This window comes from Drosophila hydei, unplaced genomic scaffold (assembly GCF_003285905.1).
Source record: "Drosophila hydei strain 15085-1641.00,03,60 unplaced genomic scaffold, DhydRS2 tig00000063-arrow-pilon, whole genome shotgun sequence".
Lineage (NCBI taxonomy): Eukaryota > Metazoa > Arthropoda > Insecta > Diptera > Drosophilidae > Drosophila > Drosophila hydei.
Window position 1 is genome coordinate 9,225,463 of NW_022045657.1, and position 23,633 is coordinate 9,249,095.

At 35.5% G+C, this 23,633-nt stretch overlaps 6 protein-coding genes across 25 annotated transcripts in view; 3 read left to right on the forward strand and 3 right to left on the reverse strand.

Moving 5' to 3' along the window:
* The window catches only part of LOC111603013 (synapse-associated protein of 47 kDa), a 30,714-nt gene extending 18,093 nt beyond the window's left edge, over window positions 1-12,621 (forward strand). For 5 of the 15 annotated variants that reach the window (XM_023320419.2, XM_023320427.2, XM_023320420.2 and 2 more), the window contains 8 exons: window positions 3,059-3,292; window positions 5,816-5,913; window positions 6,283-6,383; window positions 6,454-6,728; window positions 6,792-6,910; window positions 7,770-8,066; window positions 11,721-11,937; window positions 12,148-12,621. In XM_023320419.2, coding sequence (XP_023176187.2) covers window positions 3,059-3,292; window positions 5,816-5,913; window positions 6,283-6,383; window positions 6,454-6,728; window positions 6,792-6,910; window positions 7,770-8,066; window positions 11,721-11,937; window positions 12,148-12,190 — 1,384 coding nt within the window. In that variant the 3' untranslated portion in view covers window positions 12,191-12,621. Of the gene's footprint in view, window positions 1-3,058; window positions 3,293-5,815; window positions 5,914-6,282; window positions 6,384-6,453; window positions 6,729-6,791; window positions 6,911-7,769; window positions 8,067-9,235; window positions 9,272-9,995; window positions 10,053-11,720 lie in introns of those variants that run through there. The other 10 variants (XM_023320425.2, XM_023320428.2, XM_023320426.2 and 7 more) reach the window with 8 other exon arrangements.
* LOC111603018 (RING finger protein 166) lies at window positions 1,257-2,536 on the reverse strand. 2 transcript variants are annotated; one of them, XM_023320437.2, is made up of 2 exons: window positions 2,273-2,536; window positions 1,257-1,749 (listed from the first exon to the last, which is right to left on the reverse strand). In XM_023320437.2, exons 1-2 carry the CDS (start codon window positions 2,444-2,446, stop codon window positions 1,663-1,665), a joined length of 261 nt encoding a protein of 86 aa, XP_023176205.2. In that variant the 5' UTR covers window positions 2,447-2,536; the 3' UTR covers window positions 1,257-1,662. The 2 variants fall into 2 exon arrangements, with proteins under 2 accessions (XP_023176205.2, XP_023176206.1); XM_023320438.1 differs by lacking the exon at window positions 1,257-1,749 and adding an exon at window positions 2,029-2,126.
* A 3,377-nt stretch (window positions 12,622-15,998) lies between the features above and the next one.
* Window positions 15,999-17,640, reverse strand: LOC111602953. Of its 2 annotated transcripts, XM_023320326.2 has the most exons (3): window positions 17,450-17,640; window positions 17,348-17,388; window positions 15,999-17,280 (listed from the first exon to the last, which is right to left on the reverse strand). In XM_023320326.2, exon 3 carries the CDS (start codon window positions 17,263-17,265, stop codon window positions 16,243-16,245), a length of 1,023 nt encoding a protein of 340 aa, XP_023176094.2. In that variant the 5' UTR covers window positions 17,266-17,280; window positions 17,348-17,388; window positions 17,450-17,640; the 3' UTR covers window positions 15,999-16,242. The 2 variants fall into 2 exon arrangements, with proteins under 2 accessions (XP_023176094.2, XP_023176093.2); XM_023320325.2 differs by having other exon boundaries at window positions 17,348-17,640.
* Window positions 17,641-17,721: 81 nt separating this feature from the next.
* Window positions 17,722-18,600, forward strand: LOC111602954 (zinc finger CCHC domain-containing protein 10). The gene is made up of 2 exons (XM_023320327.2): window positions 17,722-17,878; window positions 17,932-18,600. Exons 1-2 carry the CDS (start codon window positions 17,832-17,834, stop codon window positions 18,467-18,469), a joined length of 585 nt encoding a protein of 194 aa, XP_023176095.1. The 5' UTR covers window positions 17,722-17,831; the 3' UTR covers window positions 18,470-18,600.
* Window positions 18,601-18,651: 51 nt separating this feature from the next.
* Window positions 18,652-19,103, reverse strand: LOC111602956. Its single transcript, XM_023320328.1, has 2 exons — window positions 18,962-19,103; window positions 18,652-18,908 (listed from the first exon to the last, which is right to left on the reverse strand). The coding sequence occupies exons 1-2, from the start codon at window positions 19,070-19,072 to the stop codon at window positions 18,714-18,716; spliced, it is 306 nt and encodes a 101-aa protein (XP_023176096.1). The 5' UTR covers window positions 19,073-19,103; the 3' UTR covers window positions 18,652-18,713.
* A 265-nt stretch (window positions 19,104-19,368) lies between these two features.
* Window positions 19,369-22,251, forward strand: LOC111602961 (retinoblastoma family protein). 4 transcript variants are annotated; one of them, XM_023320340.2, is made up of 2 exons: window positions 19,369-19,377; window positions 19,719-22,251. In XM_023320340.2, exon 2 carries the CDS (start codon window positions 19,729-19,731, stop codon window positions 22,099-22,101), a length of 2,373 nt encoding a protein of 790 aa, XP_023176108.1. In that variant the 5' UTR covers window positions 19,369-19,377; window positions 19,719-19,728; the 3' UTR covers window positions 22,102-22,251. The 4 variants fall into 4 exon arrangements, with proteins under 4 accessions (XP_023176108.1, XP_023176107.1, XP_023176105.1 ...); XM_023320339.2 differs by lacking the exon at window positions 19,369-19,377 and adding an exon at window positions 19,382-19,440; XM_023320337.2 differs by lacking the exon at window positions 19,369-19,377 and adding an exon at window positions 19,400-19,653.
* Window positions 22,252-23,633: the final 1,382 nt, after the last annotated feature.

The following is a 23,633-nucleotide window of genomic DNA, read 5'->3' on the forward strand; positions in this document are numbered from 1 at the left end:
CAGTTAATGTTCTCTATTTGAATCTAAAAAAAGCAAATAGTTTTCAAATACAAATACAAATACTTAATTTCTATTAAATTGTCAAGTTTATGGTTTAAATAATTTATTTAAAAACTAAGTGGTTTAAATATTTATATTTTTAATGAATATATCTCAGCATAACTAGCTAAGTCAAAGTGTTTGAATTGCAGAACAGCTTATTTAAGGTCAAATGTAGTTAGTAAGCAGAGAAGACGTTTTTGTAATTGCTTTAATTTTTTTTGCTAAAGGGATTCTTTAGCTCAACATGAACATGTTTCTGTCTAAACTCCTAGCCCGGCTGTATGGTGTGATTCAATTTCCAGTCCTGCGGCATGACTTATTTTTCTGCAGAACGGCAACTGCGGCAAACTTTTATAATTAAAACTTTTGTCTGTGATTCGGTTTGCAACCGAAAAAAATGGAGCAACAAAAAGCCACATCAATATGAATTGCTCAGAGCTACATACATGCGTGAAATATTTCCTCGACAAGGACCAAAAAATGTTGTACATCACGAAAAGTCAAAAATTGCATGAAAAGAATTCTCTACGGTCTCAGCCCAAAACATGTTGGCCATGAACGAAAATGAAGATTGAAATTTATTTGTATTGAAAGCCGCAAGAACTTTAACACTCAAGGGCATAAATGTTGAGTCGACCCCATCGCCAATTAATATAATGAGTTCAGCAGTAAAGCGAAATTTGTTGTTTTTGCGTAACAGAAGCGGGCTCGATACGCTTTAATACACTTAAATTCAGGACTTGCTAGGACGTCGCTGCTCCGCTCTGGCCTTAAGTACGCCACTTATCAGACCCTGAGCAGTATTATGCGAATGTTGGATAGTCCAAGGCGGCCCATAAATAAACACTGTCGCCGCCTGTCAGGCGTACAAAATTGCGTAAAAGCATCGCGCCCCCTCAAAACGCATAAATCACATCAAAAAGTGGCAGTGGTGGCAGCCACTTGGCCACTTGGGCGCTTGAGCGCTTGGCCACTTGGATAAGATGGCATTTGCTAATGATAGTTATAAGGTTTATCAGCAAGAAAGCTGCAAAGCTGCGAGAGATAAGCCCTGAATTGTTTGTCAGGCCAGCTGCAAATAAACTCTGTTGGCTAATTGAGCTCAACGTGACGTATACGTGATATGCATATGCAATATGTGCACTAAATAATTGAATTTATTGAATGTCATCCGTAAGAGCTGCACAAAGCGTAACTCAATAAATATTGCAATGGAATGAAATGAAGTTACCTCAATTTATGGTCAGTTTTTGTGCGAATGCATTCAGACCTTGCCGCTTCATTGAGCTCCTCTGACGCTTCCCGGCGACTCGACGAGCATGTGGCGCGTGTATCCATTATAATTGTAATGCCGTCCTGGCTTTGGCCCTGAGCACAACAAGACGGAGTGTCAGATAGCCTGCAATGTTCCGTTGCTTGTCAATTTTTATTGCATATGCTTTAGCCTTCACTGCTCTAACGTGTGCTCCGCGCCATCATCGTCATAATCATAATCGTCATCGACATTTTGCATGCGACACGTTTGTGGCATGGCAAAACGGCAATTCAAAATTTCTTTCGCTTTGTACTGCCGCAGGCAAAGCATTCAATATTTCAATGCCTTTCCTTTGGCATTGCATATTACCGAGAATCGTATTGAATCGAATCAAATCGAATCAATCGCAACGAGTCGCATCGCCTTACATCGATTGTGCCTTTGTCACATTGCTGCACGTAGAGAGAGTGTGTGAATAAAGCCTTGCAAAATTGATGCATCTAAGTCAAGTGATTTCGTTTTGTAAATAAAATAAAATCTTAATTTTAATTGAGTGAATAGAAATTCGTTTTTATGATGTTTCGAGCTTATTTAATCAAAAGTTGTCAAACTTCAGTGTTTCGTGAGAATATAAAAGAGAATTAACACAAACTTTATTTTAACAAATTTAAACCAAATAAAAAAAAATAAAAAAATAAATTTTAATTTAAAAAAAAACGGAAAAATTTAATTAACTAAACATTATTGTTAAACAGTATGTCAACTTCGACTATTGGCAAAGGGAGAACTATGTCAAAAATACGATTTTTATGCCGGAGCCACGTTCACGCTGGGAGAGTTGGGAAACTGGTTAAGATGAACGGTGGCAGCGAGTTGGCGCAGTAAATAGGCAATTAGCAAGTTCTGAAGCGCTGCGCAGGCTTGCCATTGTCTAGTTGCTGCCCAGGTGCGTGTGTGTCTTGGCCAAATACTCACAATGTAATACTCGAAGGGAGCTCGACACAACGGACAAACCTTGGCGGGACAGACATCGTAGACCTTCTTGAGGCAGCGCTTGCAAAATGTGTGCTTGCACGGAGTGCTCACAATGCGATGCTTGCGGCAGAGGCAAATTGCACAATAGTCCTCAGCCTCGTCCATTTGTTGCATTTGGTTTTGTTGTTTGGTTATGGGAAAATTTTTATAAATGTTTGTTATTCAATAAAAGGGCTACAAAAATAACGAGTCAGTCATACACTCCGTGAAGTTTAATGCAAAGACGATTTTTCATTTCCTTTTTCCAATTTTTTCCTTTCTTCTCTCTTCTCTTGCGTTTCATCTATCATACGTTAAGCATACGCCACGTATTACACGAACTTCATTTTATTTATGACAAAAACAACGAATCATAAAATGAATCATACAATAAATCGCAAGGCACACAACATACAGGGTGCCTGGCAAATAATACATATTAATAAATCAATAAATTGTAATAAGAATTTAGGAGATTTATAAAAATCTCTAAGCAAAATAGTTTTTCTTTTTATATTTTTAATACTCTTGTTTTGTTCTGTTCTGGAACACCCTATAATTGAGTATGTGCTGGTCTGAAATAAGCTTTGCGAGCGCGTTCGCTTGCTCATTGCTTGACATGATAAGATATTATCGAGTCTATGAGCAACAGCCAAGCAGTGAGCCAAGATTAATTATCGGTCTGACGGATGCTAGAATTTTGTTAACTAACTTAAACTTATGTCCTTTCTGTTCTCTTACTTACAGCGGCTGGCTGGGCAGCGCCAAGGGCTGGTTGGGCAATGCTTCGATACCGTCGATGCCGGCCATGGCAATGCCGTCGATGCCATCGATGCCAGCGATGCCATCGATACCATCGATTCCTGGACTGCGTAAGAGCGGCGCCGCCGATGGAGCTGAGGGCGGCGAAGGCGCCGCAGACGCCGCAGCTGCGGGTGCTGTGAGTGGTGGCGACGATGACGACAAGTCGAGGTATATTAGGTATGGGCCCATGCTTAAGAATGACGGAATTATATACGATACAGCGGCAGTAAAGCAAAACTCATATTAAAGCGCGTTTGTACTTTACTTTACTTTTCTTTTATATATATATAATTTATTTTTTTCCGTAAGTTTTTTGTTTTAGCTTTAGTTTGTGTAACAATTGGGGCACCTTTTGTTCAAATTTTACTCACTTGGCGGCTTTTGTTCGTCAGTTTTTGTTCATTTTATTATGATAATTTTTTTTTTTGCTTTTGGTTTCACCCTGAGGAATGAATAAGGGCAACCTTTGAATTTTGAAACGAAACCCAAATTAATTATACAGCTCCCCAGCCCCAGCCCCAGCCTTACTTTGATACTGCCCACTAAAGTGACTACACAATAAAATACAACTAATAATAACATATTTATAAATATATATTTTAAACACAAGTTATCCTAAATATACCCTAAATATACTACTGTCATTTAGTTTTGCTTTTCACTATTCACCAACTTTCGTCAATAATTATTTAGCTATGGAAACAAAATTCACTAAAAACAAATTCTATCCTTTTTTGTTACTTAAACTTTTTACTTAAACTTTTTCTTCTGCTAAAATTTAGTTTGACCTTTTAAAACTTTGCCTTAAAACATATCTTTAATACTGTACAGACAATTACCCACATATAACTCTTTGAAACGTTTTTGTATGTATACTATATATCGACTAAAGCCAAAGAGCCGATTTTCAAAAAGAATTTTGTCCTTTTACAAAGTGTGCACTTAAGGTAAGTTATTTTATATATAATTTCAGAAATATAAAAATCGACACTTTGTAAAGGGACACAATTGTGGATAAAGAGGTTCCAAGACTGTTCTATAAGAAACGGCAACATAAAAAACATAACTCATAAAGCTCATAATCAAGTTATACAATCATTTAATTTTAATTCATGCAGTATTGAGACACGCCCCATACAACATTGACCAAAGCCCATCATTAGTTGGTTTCACACTTTGATTCAATTCATATTTTCATTTCGTAACGCGTTATATAAAATAAAATCAATATATATATATAGCATTTAGTGCAGAAAGAATTGTTCAAGTATCAGATTCCATCATTATTGAGCGGCCCATCAAACAACCTCAAAGGATTTAAGCGAAACTCACACCAAAAATCTGGAAATATTCTTATGGCTACGCAGTAGATAAAACAAAAAACTAAAAACTAATTGTTGTTAATAGTTGTTATCATTTAATTTGATATTAGTTAACAATGTTTTTATTCCATCCTAATTTCTCAGTGTCGATGTGTAGCTCATCCTGTCTCAGTAAACATTTTACTCTCACTATATTTTCATCTGCAGCTCTACAGCTCCTTCCAAATACACTCTCTAATTGTGCTAGAGTTCGCATTGACCATAAACTCACAGACAAACAATGGAAAAGTCGAGAACTCTAAGCTACACAGAATTGTCTTTTAGTGCATGTCTAAGTGTCCTTTCTTCGGCCTCTTGATTTCAGTTTCATGCATTTTTAATATTTCGATTTGATTTCCATTCCATTCATTCAACATTCATTTGAATTACCTACTCACATTGCATTTAACTCGCAATCATCATAAAAATTTAAATATTAATTGTCCTTAACTGAAAAACGTGTAAATATACATAAACGTTGACTTGAATAGAAATTGTCGCAGACTCAATGAATACACGCAATTAATGTTAATAAATCGAACTTTGAACTCAAATAGTCAATTACACAATATACACAATTACAATGTAATTATCGAGCAGCCGATAAATTGGCATGCCTCTGCTCATCCTCATTGCAACTCAATTCACAAATATTCTGGGCAACGCGTTATCAATTAGTTGGCATTCGCATAACAAGCCCAACCAATCGGGCGTGGTCAACTAGGCAATACCCTGCATGAAATGAGAGTCTATAATAGAGCCCTCACTCTGAATATTTCTTTATATTTAATTGCTTTGGTTTCTATCTATTTGCAATCGTTGCAGAGTAGAAACTTCAAATTACACTGGGCTTCCTCTGTCACCCTTACTTACCTAAGTGAACTTGATTAATTAACACTATCAATTAAATTTGTGCCCTTTGTAGTAAAATAAAACTTTAGCTTAACAAATATTGTCCAAATATATATATGATATACATATAAGTATATGTTTGTTTGAGGTTTAATTAATTTAGTCTATGATAAGATTTAGTAACTATTCTAGTAACAAACTCTAAACTTAAGTCGCACCCATTTTCAGCCTATTTATTTTTTGCTAACGCAAATCCAATTCGATTATTGGCTTTTTTGATTTGACTGGTTAGAATGTTGCATGCTGCATGAGTTCAACTGCAATATCCACACCAGATAAACTGTATATATACAATACTTATATATAAATGTGCTCAAATTTCACAAATATAAATCTGACGCAAGCTTAATTTTCTGCCATCTCTCTCTTCTCTCTCTTTCTCTCTCTATCTCTCTGTGTTGCACGCTGACGCAATTTCTAATTACAGCGCTACAGAGGGTGCTGATTCGCATCCAGCATCGGGCGGCGGCACGCCCACTGGCGACGAGGGTCAAATTGGACAGGGTAAGGGCGATGAATTGAAAAGTACGTGTCACAGTTTGATTGGTAATAAAAACATCAATACAAAAGTCAAATGAAAGTCAACTTAAAACATAAAAAACAATCTAAAGTAAAGTTCAATTGCAAAATGCCAAATCGAAAATCGAACTAAATTATAGAGAGCGGTGACAGGTTACTAACTACCTAAGATTACTGCCCGTAGTTGATATGCTCACAAACTTATAGCACCCACCTATTTATACACCCATAGTTGATAATTCCGAATTCCTCAAACTGTTTAGTTTGTAGCCTAGCAATTTTGGTTGACTGCATCACTTAGTTGGAACCACTTTTACTTCAACTTCATGCCCATCATAATCAAAACACTAATTGAACCTTGTATCGCTTCCACAGTTACCACAAAAGTAACACAGCAGGCCAAGCACTTCGGTTCGTTCTTGTCGTCGGCCATCAGCAAGGCTGGCAGCAAGATCAAGGAAACGGTCAAGGATAATGTGAGTAAAATCGTAAAGTACCACAACCACATATTGTATATGTCATTTGTTGCTGTTCTTGAACACTTAGACCATACTCGATTCGTTCAACAAGGAGCAGGAGGCATTCATTAAGGGCCAGGGCGGTGCCGGCAATGGTGCTGCCCCCTGGATTGGCCATGCTAATGAGTCAAAGATCAAGGAGGAGATCTTGGGCTTGTCACAGGATCGCCGCAACTTTGTGCGCGCTCCGCCAGCCGGCGTGGACTTTGAGTTTAGCTATGACTCTGCATATCCCACTGCCATAGCCATTATGGCCGAAGACAAGGCGCTCGAAACGATGCGCTTCGAATTGGTGCCCAAGATGTAAGTGCAGCCGCAGTCCATTCTATGCCAATTGGAAAGATTCTCATTAATATCCTTGCACAGCATCACTGAGGAGAACTTCTGGCGGAATTATTTCTATCGAGTCTCACTAATCATCCAGGCCGCCGAGCTGGGCACCTTGGGCGCTGATGGTGTGGGCCAGGCTTCCAGCGGTGAAGATGGTAAGTTCATTGCAGTTAATGGCCCATCAGCTATCACACCAATGACCAAAGAATAGATCACAATCAAGCGCTGGCACAGAAGCGGTTAACATGCGCCAGTTTTTGATTTTCTTGCGCTTTCCTCTTCAGTATCTTGCTCTACTACTAAACTCTCTTTCTCTGTCACACACATACACATACTAAAACTCGCTATTCGCGCGCTCTTTGAATTAACTCTGTCAATCTACTGTCACTCTCGCTATCTCTCTCTCTGTCTCTCTATCTCTTTCTCTCTAAGTCTAAGTTTCCACTTATGATTTCGTAACAGTTTCTTTTCACACACGCGCCTGTTCTCTTTTAAGTTTGAATTAGCTCCAAGTTACAAGTCTCTCGTTTATCTTTCGGCTAGTATCTGTACCACACACCGCCTATAGTATGCTCTGAACGTTGAGTTTCTGTTTCTGTTTCTGTTCCGTTTTAATGATTTTAAACAATTTCGGTTCGGTTTTAGTTTGTAATTGTCCTTCAAGTGCACCGGCCTGTCTGTCGCCTGTGCTAAAGATTCGATTTCCTTTCGATTGCGTAAATCATTTTCACCAATTCACCCTGTCGTGCGTTCAGCTCTTAAAATCAATAATCAAATATCAGATCAACTCAATTTTACGTTTCGCCTTTCAAAGATGCTCTTTCGTAAGTCTTTCTGATTTCTGATTTTTCTTTATTTATTATTATCTAAAAAAATATATTTATTTTTATTATTTTTCTTTTCATGTTTATTTTTTTGGTTATTCTAAACACAAAATTACAAAACCATGTTCTGAAAATTGAACAAAAAACAAAACAATCAAACTCAACTGTAATGAATCGAAATGCTCAATAGCAGCTAAACAACTGCCCGATAAACAAAACAGTAATCATAATGTCAGCGCTGTCAAGAGTACGACAAGCGCCGACTCCGCTGCAGCGATTGCGGCTGTCTCTGACCAACCGAAGCCTGTCATTGATAGGAAGGCCGCTGAAGAGCTCAAGCATGATTTGACCCAAAAAATCTCCGAGTCCGAATTCGTCTCGGACGAATTTCAAACATCCAATGATACCGACTTAGCCGAAATCCAAGATGGCATGCGCAAGCTGGGCATCGATAGCATGACCCAACAGGCGCTCGCCAGCACCGATGGTAAGAAGTCTTCGCTAAAGACGCAAAGTTATAGATTATAACTTGATTTGATTCAGTTCCATTCTAAATATTATTGGCTAATATTTTAGTATTTAATTGTGTTTAAGACTTTCTGATTCCAGTTTAAATTGTCACAAGTTTTGTATATTTATTTGATCTGCAACTTCTGGTTGACTTATGCCCTTTGCAAATTGAAATTACTCTTAGAGAATTAATCAAGAGAACAACGATGAGCTTTCATGGGCTTTAATCTGTGAATTTCGGAAGGAAAATATTTTTACAATTTCTTAACTTTAAATAAGTTAAATAATTTCAAGTCCATTTCAAGTGATTCTCTAATATTAAATAATAAATTTAATTTTATTTTTTTGTTTCCCACTTCAATTATCTCTTTCAATACCTCAAATAGTGGGCATAATTTGACCAGGCACGCTTAATTTTAATTTATTTCTGCTTATTTCTTTAAATTTTGTACATACATTTTTTTGTTTCTATTGCTGCGCCCTTGAAGTTTGTCCTTCTACAAGTTTCATTGGATGCGGTGAAAATACCCACAAACACATACATACATACATACACACATGCAGCATCGATTGATGCTTCAAATCGTCGCATTTTTCATAGTTCATATAATTTTATAGAGATGCAAATTCTGAAGGAAAAGTTTATAGTTTAAGAATTCATGGCACCTGCACAACATCACACTCGACTGAGCTTCTGATGCAAATATCTAATAATTCTATTGATATGCGAGTCTCTCTACGTTCGTATCAGCATATTTTGACTCATATATAGTCTCATTATTACATGCCCCATTGTGACGTGCCATAAGTAAACATTTCGGTATAATTTTTTTTATTTTATTTCTTATTTTCTTTTTTCTTTGCCTTTGCCCTTGCCACATTTGAACTGTTTGGCTGTACGAACTTTGATTATCATTTAATCATACATAGACTAACTTTAATTAAATACTTAATATAATCAATTCTTTTTTTTGTCAACAAGAACACAAATTAAACTCTTAACAAACAAAAAATGTGTGTACAAAACAAAGTGTAAAAACCAAACAATTCTCTTTTTTCTCCTCTGCTCTGTTTCTTTCTTTTGTATAAATTCAATTATTGTCGAATCGTTTTCTTTATTGTCGAAATACTAACAATAACTCAAAGCTCTGGCATTTAATTATTAAACAATAAATATCGATTGAAATGAAAGCAACAACAACCCAATAACATAATACAAAATGAATATGCAAAACCTATGGCATCTTATGGATAATAAAGTATTATAAATTACATAACGATCAAGAAATATATATATATATATATATACGTATATAAAAAAAGAAGCAAATATAACACAAGAGACAACTGAAGTCTAGTCTAATTTGTTGTTGCCATTCTTTTCTAACTAGCATACAAAATACTAAAATAAAATTCAATAATTTCCCACTTTAAGTATCTATAAACTATCTATAACAACTAACAAGATATTAACAAATATTAACTAGCCACAAATCAATTTCGAACAAGTTGAGTATGACCAAAATGTTATAAATTCTTATTATTGAAATACTCTTTGCAATCTTGTGCTTTTTATTCAATTGCAAAATCATCAACTTTCCAAAATTTCGCTATATCAATTTTGTATGATTATCAATTTACTTATTTATGGTTTTTTAAACATATTCTTTCCATTTATAAATATATAAATATTTTGGCCTAATTTCATGAAAAAAAAAATCAAAATTAAATCGCGTTTCCCTCTCTGACACGAACACCTCCCACATACAGAACACATCAGACGATCTATAAAAAGCTATGCAAATTCCTTAGTATTTAACACAATATGAATTATATATTGAAAACATTTAACAAGCATTTATTTTTCTTCATGTATTTCTTAATTTGTTCTCAAATCATCTTGCAGAAGATTGAATGGATAAACGCTAAATTCAAAAACTAAAAATAAAATATATAAAAAAAAAAAACAAAAAAAAAACAAACAAAATTGTTCACATAACAACAAACAAACAAACAAATAAAATAAAAACAAAATGTTAAGCGATTTACAAAGAAAAAAAATCCCAAAAGCAGCAAACCAAATTATATATACATATATAAAATATTCACTTGACAAACATTAAAAAACATATTATTTATATAAACCAAAAGAAAGAAAACTAAAAAAAAAAAAAACAAAAATGTTACTTAAAAAAACTGAAACAAAATTTTGTGTGGTAAGTTAGAAATTGTTGATTGATTGTTGAACAAAAATCCAATTTTCACATATTAAAAAAATAATAAACAAAATTTGTGAATATTTTGTTGTTGATTTTCAATTGCATACAAATTATGTACCACAAAATAGTTGCCACAAATTTCCAAGTTCATTTCTCTTATCGCTGTTGTCAATGTGTATCCAATACGTATAAGTATAATAATATTATCTTTCGATGTGTTTGTTGTTATTCCTATTCAGTTAAGACCTCAAATTTCCTTTAAATTTTCGTTTAACAAGAGAAAAAAACAAGAATTTCTATATATTTTTGTAGTTGCTATTTAAATGTAGATTTTTATTCTATAAAAGAAAGAAGCAATTCTACCTAGATATGTGAAGCTTTTTAACTGCACAAGAGAAAAACGTTTCCAGATTTTGAATCCAATTTGAAATGAGTTTTCGAATTTGTCATAAAACCAAACCAACTCGCCACACAAAATCCAAAGAAACTTTATTCCACAACCAAATGTCAAAAACAAAATCCCTTTTCCAATAACGTAAGTCAGTCTGTCCCATGTTCGAACACATTTTCAATTTTAATTGTTGTTCAGAAATCTAATTTGTTTACTTTGCTCAATAATTATTGCAGACTTTTCAATATAGCTTTTAGTTAGTTTTTCTATATATTTGGCGTGCTTTGTATAAGTAAATTTATATATATATAAACGGAAAAAGATCAAAATATTTAGCTTGCTTTTGATTTCGATGTTAAATATGCTGTAAATACACGTAACAAATTTTAATTTCATATTATTCAACGTTTTTACTCACACAAATGTTTATATATTTATATATATATATATGTATATATGTATATATATGTATATATATAGCTTATATTTTTGGTGTCATCTCTGGCACTTGATTTGGTATCAGAACAACAAGCAAGTCATGGCGCAGGACCTTTTCCATCATTTGTATGCGGTGCGTGGGCATATTGCACGCTACTTGTTAATTAGCCAGGTTATGGGCATAGAGTTCAATAATAACAACAAAAATGTACTACATTGGCCTCATTATTATATTAAAAGAACATTTTCCACCTTTTGTAGACGATTACTTTGCAGTTACGGTGCGCATACCTAAACGAATAACAGTCTGTGAAAACCTATGCCTCCTTAGCTATATGCCACGCGATTAGTTGCAAAGCTGCTAAGGTAAAAACATAATATGACAAGAAAAGAAACACATGTACTTGCTTGGAGGGCCAATCTAAATTACAAACTTCAATGCTTGCTAGACACATTTATAATCAATAATATTAAATATGATGTATGCCAAGAGAAACCATTTTTTATATGAACTTATATGTCTAACCTCTGCTGTCTATAAGCCACGCACATAGTAATCGTCAGTTTGATGCATCTTTCTCAGAGGAACAGTGGGAGAAGGACTTGGAGGCTGAGCTCAAGGACTACGAGGTGGTCGACGAGGGAGGCACTGGTCGCAGCAAACAGAAGCAGAAACAGAACCAGAACAAGGAGGATGACGATGAAGATGAGGCCCCGACAATATCCAATTTGCGCACACGTTCAACTAACAACGATTGGGAGGAGTATGCCGACTTAATTGAGGATACCGATGATTTAAAGTAATTAAGAGCTTATATCGTAGTTTCTTCTAAGTTGGCTCTAAGTTTATAACTTAACGTTTCTTTCCATTCCTTTCTACTCCTTGTTTCTTTTTTAACAACCTTACTTGTTTTGTACTACTCTCTCACTATTGTTACGAAACCCCGAAAAAAAAACAAACAAACAAAACCCAAAACCGATCCGCAACCAATTTATTGCCGCATCAACAGAACATTGAAGTGCCTAAAACGCACCATGTTGGGCTATCAATGAGACGAGGCATTCTTTGCGCTCTTCTAATGTTTGCGTAAAAAGTTCGTTGATAAAGACGATTAAATGTAAATAGAGTGTGCCTCGGGTCCCATTGGAAAAGTTGGTTGAGATCTGGCCATTGGCAGTGCGCAAAACGCAAACATTTTATTCAGTTACCTTAAAAGATGATATAAGACACTAAACTCAAACAGTTCAATTACGTTACGATTCAAAACCACTTTGGCTAAATTCAAACAATCCAAATACGACGAATTCTCCTTATCGTTTTGTCACATTGGTTGACGAGTCGGAAACTTTCGCCAATTGTTCAGCACACGAAAATGGCAAACAGTTAACTACAACATATACATTAATATATACAAGTACATACACATACACAGTAATTTCCACATGAAACTGGTTAAACTAGAATATAAAACAAGGCAAAAAAACAAAACAAAAATAACTAACAAATCGAAGCATTAGTATAAATCGTATTAAAATATAGTAATGAATGCATAAAGAAGCTTCAAGGCGAAACATTTTGTTATTTATATTTATAAATAAATTATATAAATATATATATATATATATACATATATGTCTGTAGGTATGTATATGTGTATATATATATGAATATATATATATATAAATACAGATACAGATAAAATTAATGCATTTGAATTTAATGTGTAAAAAATTATTATTATAAATATATAGATATATATAACAATATATATACATATATATATATAGATATATATGTGTGTACTCTGTAAAAAAATATATATACATATATAAAATGCAATTAAAAATATTAAATTAAAAAGTTATTTAAATAAAAACACATTTGCAAAAGTTTGTTTAATACAAAATTCATTTTTCTTTGAATTTACCCAAATTAAAAACTATTTTCGTTCTACTCACATAACTATTGAATTGAATTTATTTAAATATGGTATTAGATTTGGCGACATGGTCACGCAAATATATTATAACAATATCAAGTTTTGTGTTTACCCCTAGGCTGATTTTACAATATAAATATATTAACCAAAACACACGCATATATTACTTCTAATATAAATGCCAAAAAAAAGAAAATACAAAAAAAGTAATTGAGATCAGATAACAATTTTAACAAAATATAATTAACAAGGCAATTAACAATGGACAACAGAAACACAAAACAAATAACAAAATCGCAATTATAAACAATAAGCAGTTCAAAACAAAAAACCTTATTAAAATATATATATTTACATATATATTTCACTAGAACAATTTTTATGCATGAAACGAGAAGAAGAAATAACAAAGCAAACAATCTATATTATCAATGTTTTTGCTCTAAATGTCTAACTAATTGTTAAAAAAATATATAAATTATTTTCAGCAGGCAAGGACGTGTTAAACATATATAAAAAAACATATGACGTATGCTATATAAATGTGTAATTATTTGTTAACAATGGCGAATTATATTGGATGATTGAACAAGTAAATGTAAAAGTTAAAAAATTGAAATTGAGATTGTATATTGTACATTTTACTTTTAAAACTGATCGAAAGTATTCACAATAACAATAACAAGCAAAACTTAACTTAACTTATTTTCAATTTCTATTGCCTTTCAATTGTTTGTTTCCCTTTCTACTAAAACTATAAACAAAATATGACAAATAACGAAACAATGAATCCAACAGCAACTTCAAAAACTGCATATTACAAATTTTAAAGTATGTCAAACAATTTACAATTTACAGCAAAGCAAAGCAAAAGTTCATTAAATTTTATGAAAAAACGTTTGTTGAAGCATTTGAAGCATAAGAAAATAAAATACACACGCAGAAATTTCCATAAGTATAAAACATTGCAAAATAATAATTAAAACAAAAATATACCATATATTATGTTTATGTACTAATTAAAGTATACATATGTATCACCAAAACAATATATATATACATATATATATAATTTAGTTGACTAATAATAAATGCGAACATTATTAACTATAACACTTAGACACAAGAGATGGCGTTAACTAAAGTTTGACATGCAAACAGAAAAACTGCATATTTATCAGCAAAATGAAGAAGAAGCACAGAAAAAACGAACATTGAATGTCAAGTAATATTTAGAGCGCATACTAAAGGAGTACCAGTAAACAGCAAAACAACCCGAATGCAAAAAGATTGGAAACATGGCAACCAATGTACTAAATACACTGACAGAAAGAACATCATTTCTATAAGATTTAGTGACAAACCGACAAATTATACTAGTCTACATATACATATATATATATATATATATATATATATATATATATATATATATATATATATATATACAACAATTTAATGAGAATAACATCAAGTAAAGTAATAAAATGAAAGTGTATAACTATTAAAACTAACAAAAACAAACAAGTCTTCATTTCTTTTATAGACACAGAGCTAGATCTGATAACTACTTGAATATAAAGTACATGTATGGAATATAGTATATGGATTATATATACACTTGACCTAATGTTCATCTGTTGGACTTTGCAGCTACAATTAGATTCGTATGCTCGTTAACAAAGTCAATAGAGTATATAGGTTTTGTTTGCTACTCTTACATCTGTGAGCACAAAGTATTTCGATTGGTATGCCCTTTGAAATAAAATGACTATATATTATTCAATTTTTATATGAATCTCTTGGGAAAATCTATTCGAACATAGCTGGGATGACCAAGTTGTGCTGGTAGATCACTATTTTAGTTTGCAGCTTGTTTAATAAATTTAGTTACCATGAACTAGTATCATGCAGTCGGTTTTAAATTGCTTTTACTTAAATATAAGCAGTTAGTATTTACTCTGGTAGCTAATTATCATATTTTATTTTTATTTAAAGTAAAGTTGTTTGCTGATAATATATTATATACAAAGGTAAGTAAATTATTAAAAACTGAACACCTGGTAACACGTTGGCTAATTATCCCTTACTGCTATTTTACAGGATATACAGCTGATACTGTGTGCATAAAAACAACATTGGATACTTGTAGATAATTAAGCAATAGTAAACTATGAGAAATCATTCAATTTTATATTTATTATACAATTTTATATAATATTGGAAATCCTATAACAAGCCGATGGCGAGTTAGTCGAACACTTAAAGCTTATACAAATATATATACATACATATATGTAGTACTTTTCGTCCGTTAGAATGTCTGTCCAACCATTCGTCGAGATTATTGTTGTATACGATCTAGATACTACAAATTTTACACGTAGGTTCTTCTGTGGCACGTCTGTTTGAGTTCTTTTCTTCCCATTTATTTTTCTATTTTCATGAAATCGAGTAAAAACCATATCAAACTCCATTAATTTTACGCATGCCTCAAATGTTGCCAGAGCTGAAGATTCTTTTAAAATATATCCAGTAATAGTAGACTTTAAGATTCGTCTCTCTGCTGGCTAGAGGCTCAGTGAATCTCTTAATAAATTTGTATTTTTAAAGTAAATAATAATATTATTAATTTAGGAGCTGGGTATAAAGCAAATCTTAATTTCGTATCGATCATATATGTTAATGAACGTCCCCAGCGCAATGATCTTGAAAAATGTATATTTATTATCTCATATATACATATACATATAATATCCCTCTTCCATGCGTAAAAAGGTTTTCCAATATATATTTAACACATTTTATTCACATAAATTTAATAATTTAATAAATTTCATCAACTTTTCCAGACAGCAGACTATATAATTTTGAAAACAATACACATTGAATTAATATACAAAATTAAAAAACACGCGATTGTTTAAAATAATATAAATAGTTGACCAATAAAAAATTTAAAATATCAAAATCTCTGTTTTTGAATGTTTGCTGTGCAAACATCTACGAAATCCGAAGGACTGAGTGCTGTTTATATTTTAATGCTAGTAACACAAATTGAGAGGGAAACCAATGCCCCGAAACCCCTTAACCCGGTGACTAAATGCAGATGCAACCTAACAATTTCGACAGCCAAGATATAGAGATAAGATAATTCAAATAGTATTACCGATAATGAGACGATACATAACGCGGACTGCGATGGTGCTGTTCGGACTTCTCATACGTAATGCTCTTGAATTGATTGTTTGCTTCGAGTGGCTGTCGAGGGGCAGAGCCACCACGATTTACAAACAAATCCTTCCATATCATCGCTATTAATACGAAGGTTGCGCCTACTATTTTGTTGACAAACTCGATCAGCTTGAAGACGATTGGGGTGGCGGTGTGTGTGAAGCGACTGAGCTCAAAAAGAAATCGCACCGCAAATATGCCCATAAAACGAAGTGCAACTGCAGCACCGCTTATTATGGAAAATATGAGCAGGCCCAGAAAGCGTATAGCTCCCATTATATTGCGCTTATTCACATCATTGGCCATAAACTCGTACGTGGTCGTTACAACTGACTGACGCCACTGCTGTAGGACATCCAGAAAATCAGCCAAGCCGATTGGCGGTGGTTGTCGTTCGTCATCAACACCCAATTTGGTGCTATCGCTAGAGGTGAGGGCTCTGCTTGGGCTACTTTTCATTAGTGAGGGTCGTGGTGTTGGCATAGGGTCGGCTTCAACAGCGCGAACCATTTTCAATTTGATCTGAACTTCCTGACTTCGAAACCGCAGTGTCTTAATACTAAACCAGTATTCAGCGAAAGCCAAATCAGTGAGCTCGGTCCAAATGCATGTGTCCAACTGTGCAGGATGTGGAATGTGCTTGTAGCTGCCCACGCTGCCTTTGGTAATGCCAACCCACATGTTGGGCACAAAGCGTTGATAAAACAATTGTAGTTTGTCTGTGCTGGATAGCAGCAGCTTTTCCAGATCACGTTCGCTGCGCTGTAGGACTATAACATCGCGATAGCCACCAAGCTGCTCTACAAAGCAACGCGCAAGGTAAATGCCTCGAAATAGTCGAGATTTGTATAGCTGTTTGATAAGCGATTGCATAGCCAACTCCTCAGGTGGCATGAATCGAGCGCCAGCTGCTGCAGTCACCACACCCGTCCCCGTCCCTTCAGTTTCGGTCATGGCTGAACAGCGTTTCTGCGTAAATGGGAGATGTAAAAGGTATCTTTATAAAGCCACCATCTGACTAATAAACGACCTTTACCTGTTCTTTTCGCAATCAGCGATCGGCTTCAGCTTTCGCTTCTTAGTCAGCAAAATGATATGTTATTGTTTTGGGTAATCTTGGACAGGTATCGCCACTTACAAATCAAAATGGTGTCTGTCTTTCCCTCAATGAACATGCGCTGAAAGCAAACTGTTATATTATTAACTAATACAGCGGTATGCACTGAAAATACATATTTGCACGCTAATTGCTCTACAACAAATTGTTTAACTAATTGCAAATAACTAATGTTTTGATGTTATGGACTTTGTAATCGAATACAATTAATCATTTCCAAAGTATTTTGGCATAATCAATATTTTCAAATATTCCAACTACGGTCACACTTATCGTACGACAACAAAACAAAATAGTACCAAAACTTTTTACAGCTACCCTATTATACATTTTTTTTCTTAAGTTCTGACAAGTTGCTATCAAGATTGGCTCCAGACACCGTCTTAGGGAATATTACATTAGGATGACTTTGGTGGGTTTGGCAGCTCGCAAGCTGGCTCAAAAGCAACGGTAAGTATGAACCTTAAGTATTAAAATATTTCAAATTACTTATCAATTTGCAGGTCTGCAAAGTTGGCCGCTGCTTTTCCAAATGGTATTCGCTGTCAGAAATGTCTGAATTTGGGACACTGGAGCTACGAGTGTAAGGAAAAACGAAAATATGTCCACCGGAACTCGCGGACAAAACAGCTAAGCAAGCATTTGGCAGAGAAGAGTGCAAACGCTGCGGAGTCTACACCGACGAATGAGCTGCGTTCTTCCAATGCCGGCGGAGAAGTACGCCTGGATCGGGAGAAACGGTCAAAGCGCAAAAGAAAACGCAGCAATAGCTCTTCATCGTCGAGTTCATCCGATAGTTCAAAAAGCAGTTCAGAGTCTTCAAACTCAGATAGTAGCAGCAGCAGCGACTCCGATAGTTCCAGCTCAAATGAAGACGACGATGGCAGCTCCTCAGATGGCGAATTAGGTTCCTCAAGTGACAGTGAAGATGACGGCTCCAGCTCTAGCAGCAGCAATGAGCAAGGAAACTCATCACCTAAAAAGAAGAAACGTCGCGATAGCTCGGCTGAATCGTCCGAAGACGACGCACAAGATGTGTAAAAACTTCTTATATATCAGCCGTATAACTGTACTACAATAACTGTAACAATACGTATAATGCATACATAGCTTTAGTAGTTTAGTTTACTTTGTTTGAGTGCTTTTACCGGAAATTCACAAATATTGAAACATTTTATAACTACTTTATTTTAAAATAGTTTTAATTTAGAACGCAATGCGTCTGGAAAATCTTTTACATTAGCTAAATTTGTACCAATAAATAACTGATCAGCTGTAATTTTGATCAGTCTGAATCGTTTTCTACGTCGAAGTTTTGCAAGTCGCTTCTGAATAATTGCAAGTCGATTTCTTGGCGGTTTATGTGCTCGTTCGGCGTAACAACGCTTTGGCCAGAGACTTCACTACGCACATCCACATTTGATGGTTCCATGGTCATCACTTGATGGACTGAATGCGATTTCAAATGCAGCTCCTCGACCTGAAAAAATTAACTTTGGGGCAATTTTTATACGTCAGTGTAAATCGCTTTACCTTAAGAGAATTCAATGCTTCCTGAATAGCAGGCAACACCTTAACAAGCTTCTTCTCTATAGCATATAAATCAGTCTGCTCTTTTTGCAATACCCGATTTGATTGTAGCATTTTAACTTAGCTGCAAACAAGAGCAATACAATTTCAGGGTTGTTATACATCATGGTTTGTTGACTGTTAAGATAACATTTTGTACAACTGTAAATGAGATAGACCTCTATTTAAAATACAAATGTACTATTTGAAGTTTTTATCTTTACTGTTTCAATGGACATTAAATGTGTAATTTACGAATGATCGAATGCTGTAAAATTATTTTTTTGAAATTATAAATTAGCTACAAATTTGAATTTAACTGCTAGCGCTTGGCTTCTGTTATTTTATAGTTAAGTATTTTTATAGTACAAGCCGCTTTGGTATGACATTTTAACTCATTTGGTCACATAATCTGTTTCAAGCTAAAATAAAATACATTACAAGTTAAGCAAGAGTTTTATATCATTATCAGTTAATCCTTCGTTATAAAGATATAGTAGTGCAGTCAGTATTTGTATTTTATTTCCGAATTTGGCAGACGCAACTGCAACACACAGTGTGACCAATCCATGTTTCTCGCCCTGCGTCGCATTTTGATGTTCGCGCCGAAAGATACCTAAAATTAAATTTAATTCAACAATTTAAAATATAGAAATGTAATTAAATAGAAAGTAAAAAATACACTCAATAATTGAAACTTTATTTGATATTTTTCTTGCAGCATACAAAAGATGAAAAACGACGACAAGGGGATGATCCTTCAGCGTTTTATTGCCAACTGTCAAATGCTGAAAATTGAGCAAAGCATTTGGCAAAAAGCGACAAAAACATTTCACAAACTAAACGCAGATGGCGTTCTATCCAACGAGGCCGACGATTGGCTATGCTGCGCCTTATACAGTGAGCTACAGCAGACCAAAATGAAGGACATGCGCCAAGAAGACAACACGAGCAGGATTGATAACGATCTTGAGCCATGGGAAAAGAAAGCACGCTCTAATAGCTGGAACATTTCACTGACCAAATTGCTGCGCAGCTTTAGCATAAATATTAACAAGTTTCTAAAAAGAATGGAGCACTGGAATTGGCTGGCACAGAACTCCGAAGTGTTTCAGCAAGAAATCAATGATCTGGAGAGACGTCTCGGCATCACGCTGCTTCTCCTACAGCACTACAAACGAATTTTCGACCAGCTCTATGTTCAGCCAACGACGACAGAAGGTCGGGCCCATTATCAAATGTTATATGAATTTGGTTGGCTGTTGTTTCTAGTGGTACGCAACGAGCTGCCGTCGTTCGCAACAACCAACATTGTCAATGGCTGCCAGGTACTCCTTTGTGCCCTGGAACTGGTCTATGTTAATGCCCTTGAGGTGCACAAATCGGATGTAATTAACATGTCTTTTGAGGGAGTCCCCTCTAGGTGGAGCAGCAATGATTTTGACATCGATCTGCTACTCAAGTATAATGCCATCGATGCCATATGTGGACTCATACCCGAACTGCCGGTAAAAGGGGCTCGCATTATGAAAAATTCGTTCTTTCATAAGGCTGTGATGGGTTTGTTTATGGATCAACGACTGCTGGGGAACGATCGGGTTATGCGCGAATTGGTAAAAGATGGATTCTTGGAAGTGAATTTGGCATCTCTGAATCGCAGTTACGCAGTCCACGTATCCGACATCAGTGAAATTGACGAACGGGTTCTATTAAAGCACGCCACACATTTTTCAACAGACAAGGAGCTGACGCTGCGAGAAACAAAGCAGCAAACCATCGAAAATGAAGCCAACCACAAGATAATCTCTTCGCTAACGAGCGCCACACAGCGCGACAATCTTGCAAAACTATTGACAGACGGACTGCCGCAAACGCTACCTGCTTACATAGGCGGCGCTCTGGGCAAGGAGGATGTTAGGCTCTTGGAGAAATCGCTGCGAGAGATGTGCCATAAGCTTGAGCACAAATCCGGGTTGAATCAAGAAACAACTGAATGCCGTTTTAACCTTGTTCGGGGCTTGTATTATGTACTGCTGGATAAGATCATTGGTGCCGAGTTACGTCGCAGGCCAGCCATCAAAATCCCACAGATGCTAAAGCAGTTGCAGCGCACCTTTAATGCTACACTGATTGCCTGCTGCCTTGAGCTGATGCTGCACATTTTCGGGTCGGATGAGAAGCAAACGAAGTTTCCATGGCTGTTAAAATGCTTTGATATCGATGCTTACGAGTTCCAAAAGATAATCGAGCTAGTTGTTCGCTATGAAAGCGGCTTGCTGACGCGTAATCTGATCAAGCATTTGCACGAGATCGAGACCCACTGTCTGACTACACTAATTTGGCGGAAAAATTCTCAACTATGGCTCCTAGTGAACAGTGCAGGCCTGCCAAGATGCCAAGACGTGCAGTCGAGCTCGGGTCAGGAAAATGTCAGATCTGCACCAGGCTCAGTTACAATTTGCCTACGTAAATTTTACCATTTAGCTAACCAGCGGCTGGCATACCTTTGTAAGTGTCTTTCTTTGCTTGCCAGCTATACACAGATCTGGCACATTGTGGAACACTCAATCATTGTGCATGGTGAAGAGCTGCTGCAGCAGCGACACCTCGACCAGCTGCTGATGTGCGCGATCTACCTGTGCGGGCGCAAATCGCATCTGCGCATCACCTTTAGCGACATCATTCAACAGTACAGACGCCAGCCGCATGCTCACAGTTCCATCTATCGAGCCGTTCACTTTGCTGATGGACTCCCTGACACGGATATTATTACTTTTTATAATCAAGTTTATATTCCACGCATGGCCGACTACGCAGTTGCGCTGCACTGTGAACAATCCTCTAGCGAAAAGAAAACTGTTTTGGTAAATCGGCCTCTGCAGGAACTCACTGGCAGCAGCAATAAGCGCCTCAGGAGCAATGTATTCGTCTCAACGGAGGCAATGCCACGCATATGCATGGCCAATGACTGCAAGGCCAAAATTATAAGTGAGACTGAGGCAACACCGAAGAATCTGAAACGTGCACACTCCAACGACGAGCTGGGCAGACCCATTTCCAGTAAACGACCGAATATACTCAGACGACGCACAACCTTTCTATGATACCAGGACCAGCGCATTATTGAGTTACGCGCCATTTCAGCAATTTTGCAACTTTTATGGTATTATATGAACTATTTACGTTAAGTTAGATGTGTTTAATGAGTTTATTGTGAATGAATTTGAATGGCATTAAATATCACATGAAATTAGGTGATCAAATTACAATATTCGTATATTTTTCATATTTGATTTTGCAAATTTACTACGTAAAGATAAAGACATGGAACATTCGCAACTTGCGATGTATCGCTTTGCCTTTTAATTTTAGTTGACACTTGAATATCATTGCATAAATATTCAATAAATTATATCTCGTACGTCTTAGAGCTAGAGCCTCCAAATTTTGTATTTAGTTTTATGTGTATTTTAAGCAATTTTGATTTTTGTTGGATTTTGTATACCGGCTCCAAATTCTTAGAATTTAAGTTCAGTTGGAAGTAGGGCCATTATGTGGGGGCGTTTGCATGTCTACGAAGCCAATAGAATATGTAGATCATATGCTGAAAATTTCATTAAAATCCATTGAATAAAACAGAAGTTATTAAACAAAACGTTTGGCCAATTTGCACATGTCAGCAGCGCCACGCGCACGGATTTTTCCTATGCGTGTAACACAGGCATTCAAATGCGTGTTTTCTTTTCTATTTCAAGAATCAAAATTGTGATTAAATACTGCTTGAATTATCAGCTGCTTTAAATTAGCAACTGCTTGAGTAAGCAGTGCAGTGGCTGCTTTGGATAACGGCTCCAAATTTCTTGGCGGTGAAAGAACATTTTCATTTGTTTATTATTTTTTTTAATTATGAAGTGTCGGGGTTAGTAGAGTTGATGCGCGCTGCGCAAAAATTTATGGGTTCGAATCTTGGTGTCGTAATGTTGAATTTTATTTGTTTTTCTTTAATACTCGACACAAACTACGGAAAATATTAAAAAACGCAGATAGGACTGGGATCAGGGTATTCCTAGTCGGGGGCACCCCGACTACAGTTTTCTTACTTGTTATTCAAAGCTATGATTGTAACTTTAATCTGATATGCCTTACAAATCTCCATAAGTTACATGGTCAGTGAACGACTCATCGTGGATTGTGTATTAATCAGAGATCTGTCTCTGTTTGAAGCATATATAAGTTAATGAGCAGATATATCTCTTTTTTTGCAGCTGTCTAATGGCTGGCTAATGAAAAACGATCTTAGCAATTTGCTGTTTAGCAGTCAACTAACGATCTATTGTATAATGGTGCTAGCAGACGAATCAATTTTTAGCATCCATCAGATGTATGAGTTCATAAGCCTCAACAGTATAGTTAAAAGCCCATATAGGAGCTCTTTTGCCTGGCAACAAAAATTGAGTTTTTTATGTCAATCAATAAGAAAAGTTTTTATTTTTGATAAGCAAATTTATATCATAGGCTAAGATTTTCTTCGTCGTGGTTAGACTAAACAATGTTCCATTTCTTATGCTTTTTGCAGAGCAGTTTCAGCATTTAACATCTTGTGGTTCAGCTCGCCAAGCATTTCGCTCGGCTGCAC

What these genes read in the sequence shown, in the direction of transcription:
- LOC111603018 (XM_023320437.2), bottom strand. Translation starts at nt 2,446, where the DNA reads ATGCAACAAATGGACGAGGCTGAGGACTATTGTGCAATTTGCCTCTGC. An exon ending in CTCCCTTCGAGTATTACATT is followed by an intron (nt 1,750 to 2,272) that starts GTGAGTATTTGG and finishes CTCTACGTGCAG; the next exon opens with CAATGTGACAAAGGCACAAT.
- LOC111602961 (XM_023320340.2), top strand. Translation starts at nt 19,729, where the DNA reads ATGAAAAACGACGACAAGGGGATGATCCTTCAGCGTTTTATTGCCAAC.
- LOC111602953 (XM_023320326.2), bottom strand. Translation starts at nt 17,265, where the DNA reads ATGACCGAAACTGAAGGGACGGGGACGGGTGTGGTGACTGCAGCAGCT.
- LOC111602956 (XM_023320328.1), bottom strand. Translation starts at nt 19,072, where the DNA reads ATGCTACAATCAAATCGGGTATTGCAAAAAGAGCAGACTGATTTATAT. An exon ending in AAGCATTGAATTCTCTTAAG is followed by an intron (nt 18,909 to 18,961) that starts GTAAAGCGATTT and finishes TAATTTTTTCAG; the next exon opens with GTCGAGGAGCTGCATTTGAA.
- LOC111602954 (XM_023320327.2), top strand. Translation starts at nt 17,832, where the DNA reads ATGACTTTGGTGGGTTTGGCAGCTCGCAAGCTGGCTCAAAAGCAACG. An exon ending in AAGCTGGCTCAAAAGCAACG is followed by an intron (nt 17,879 to 17,931) that starts GTAAGTATGAAC and finishes ATCAATTTGCAG; the next exon opens with GTCTGCAAAGTTGGCCGCTG.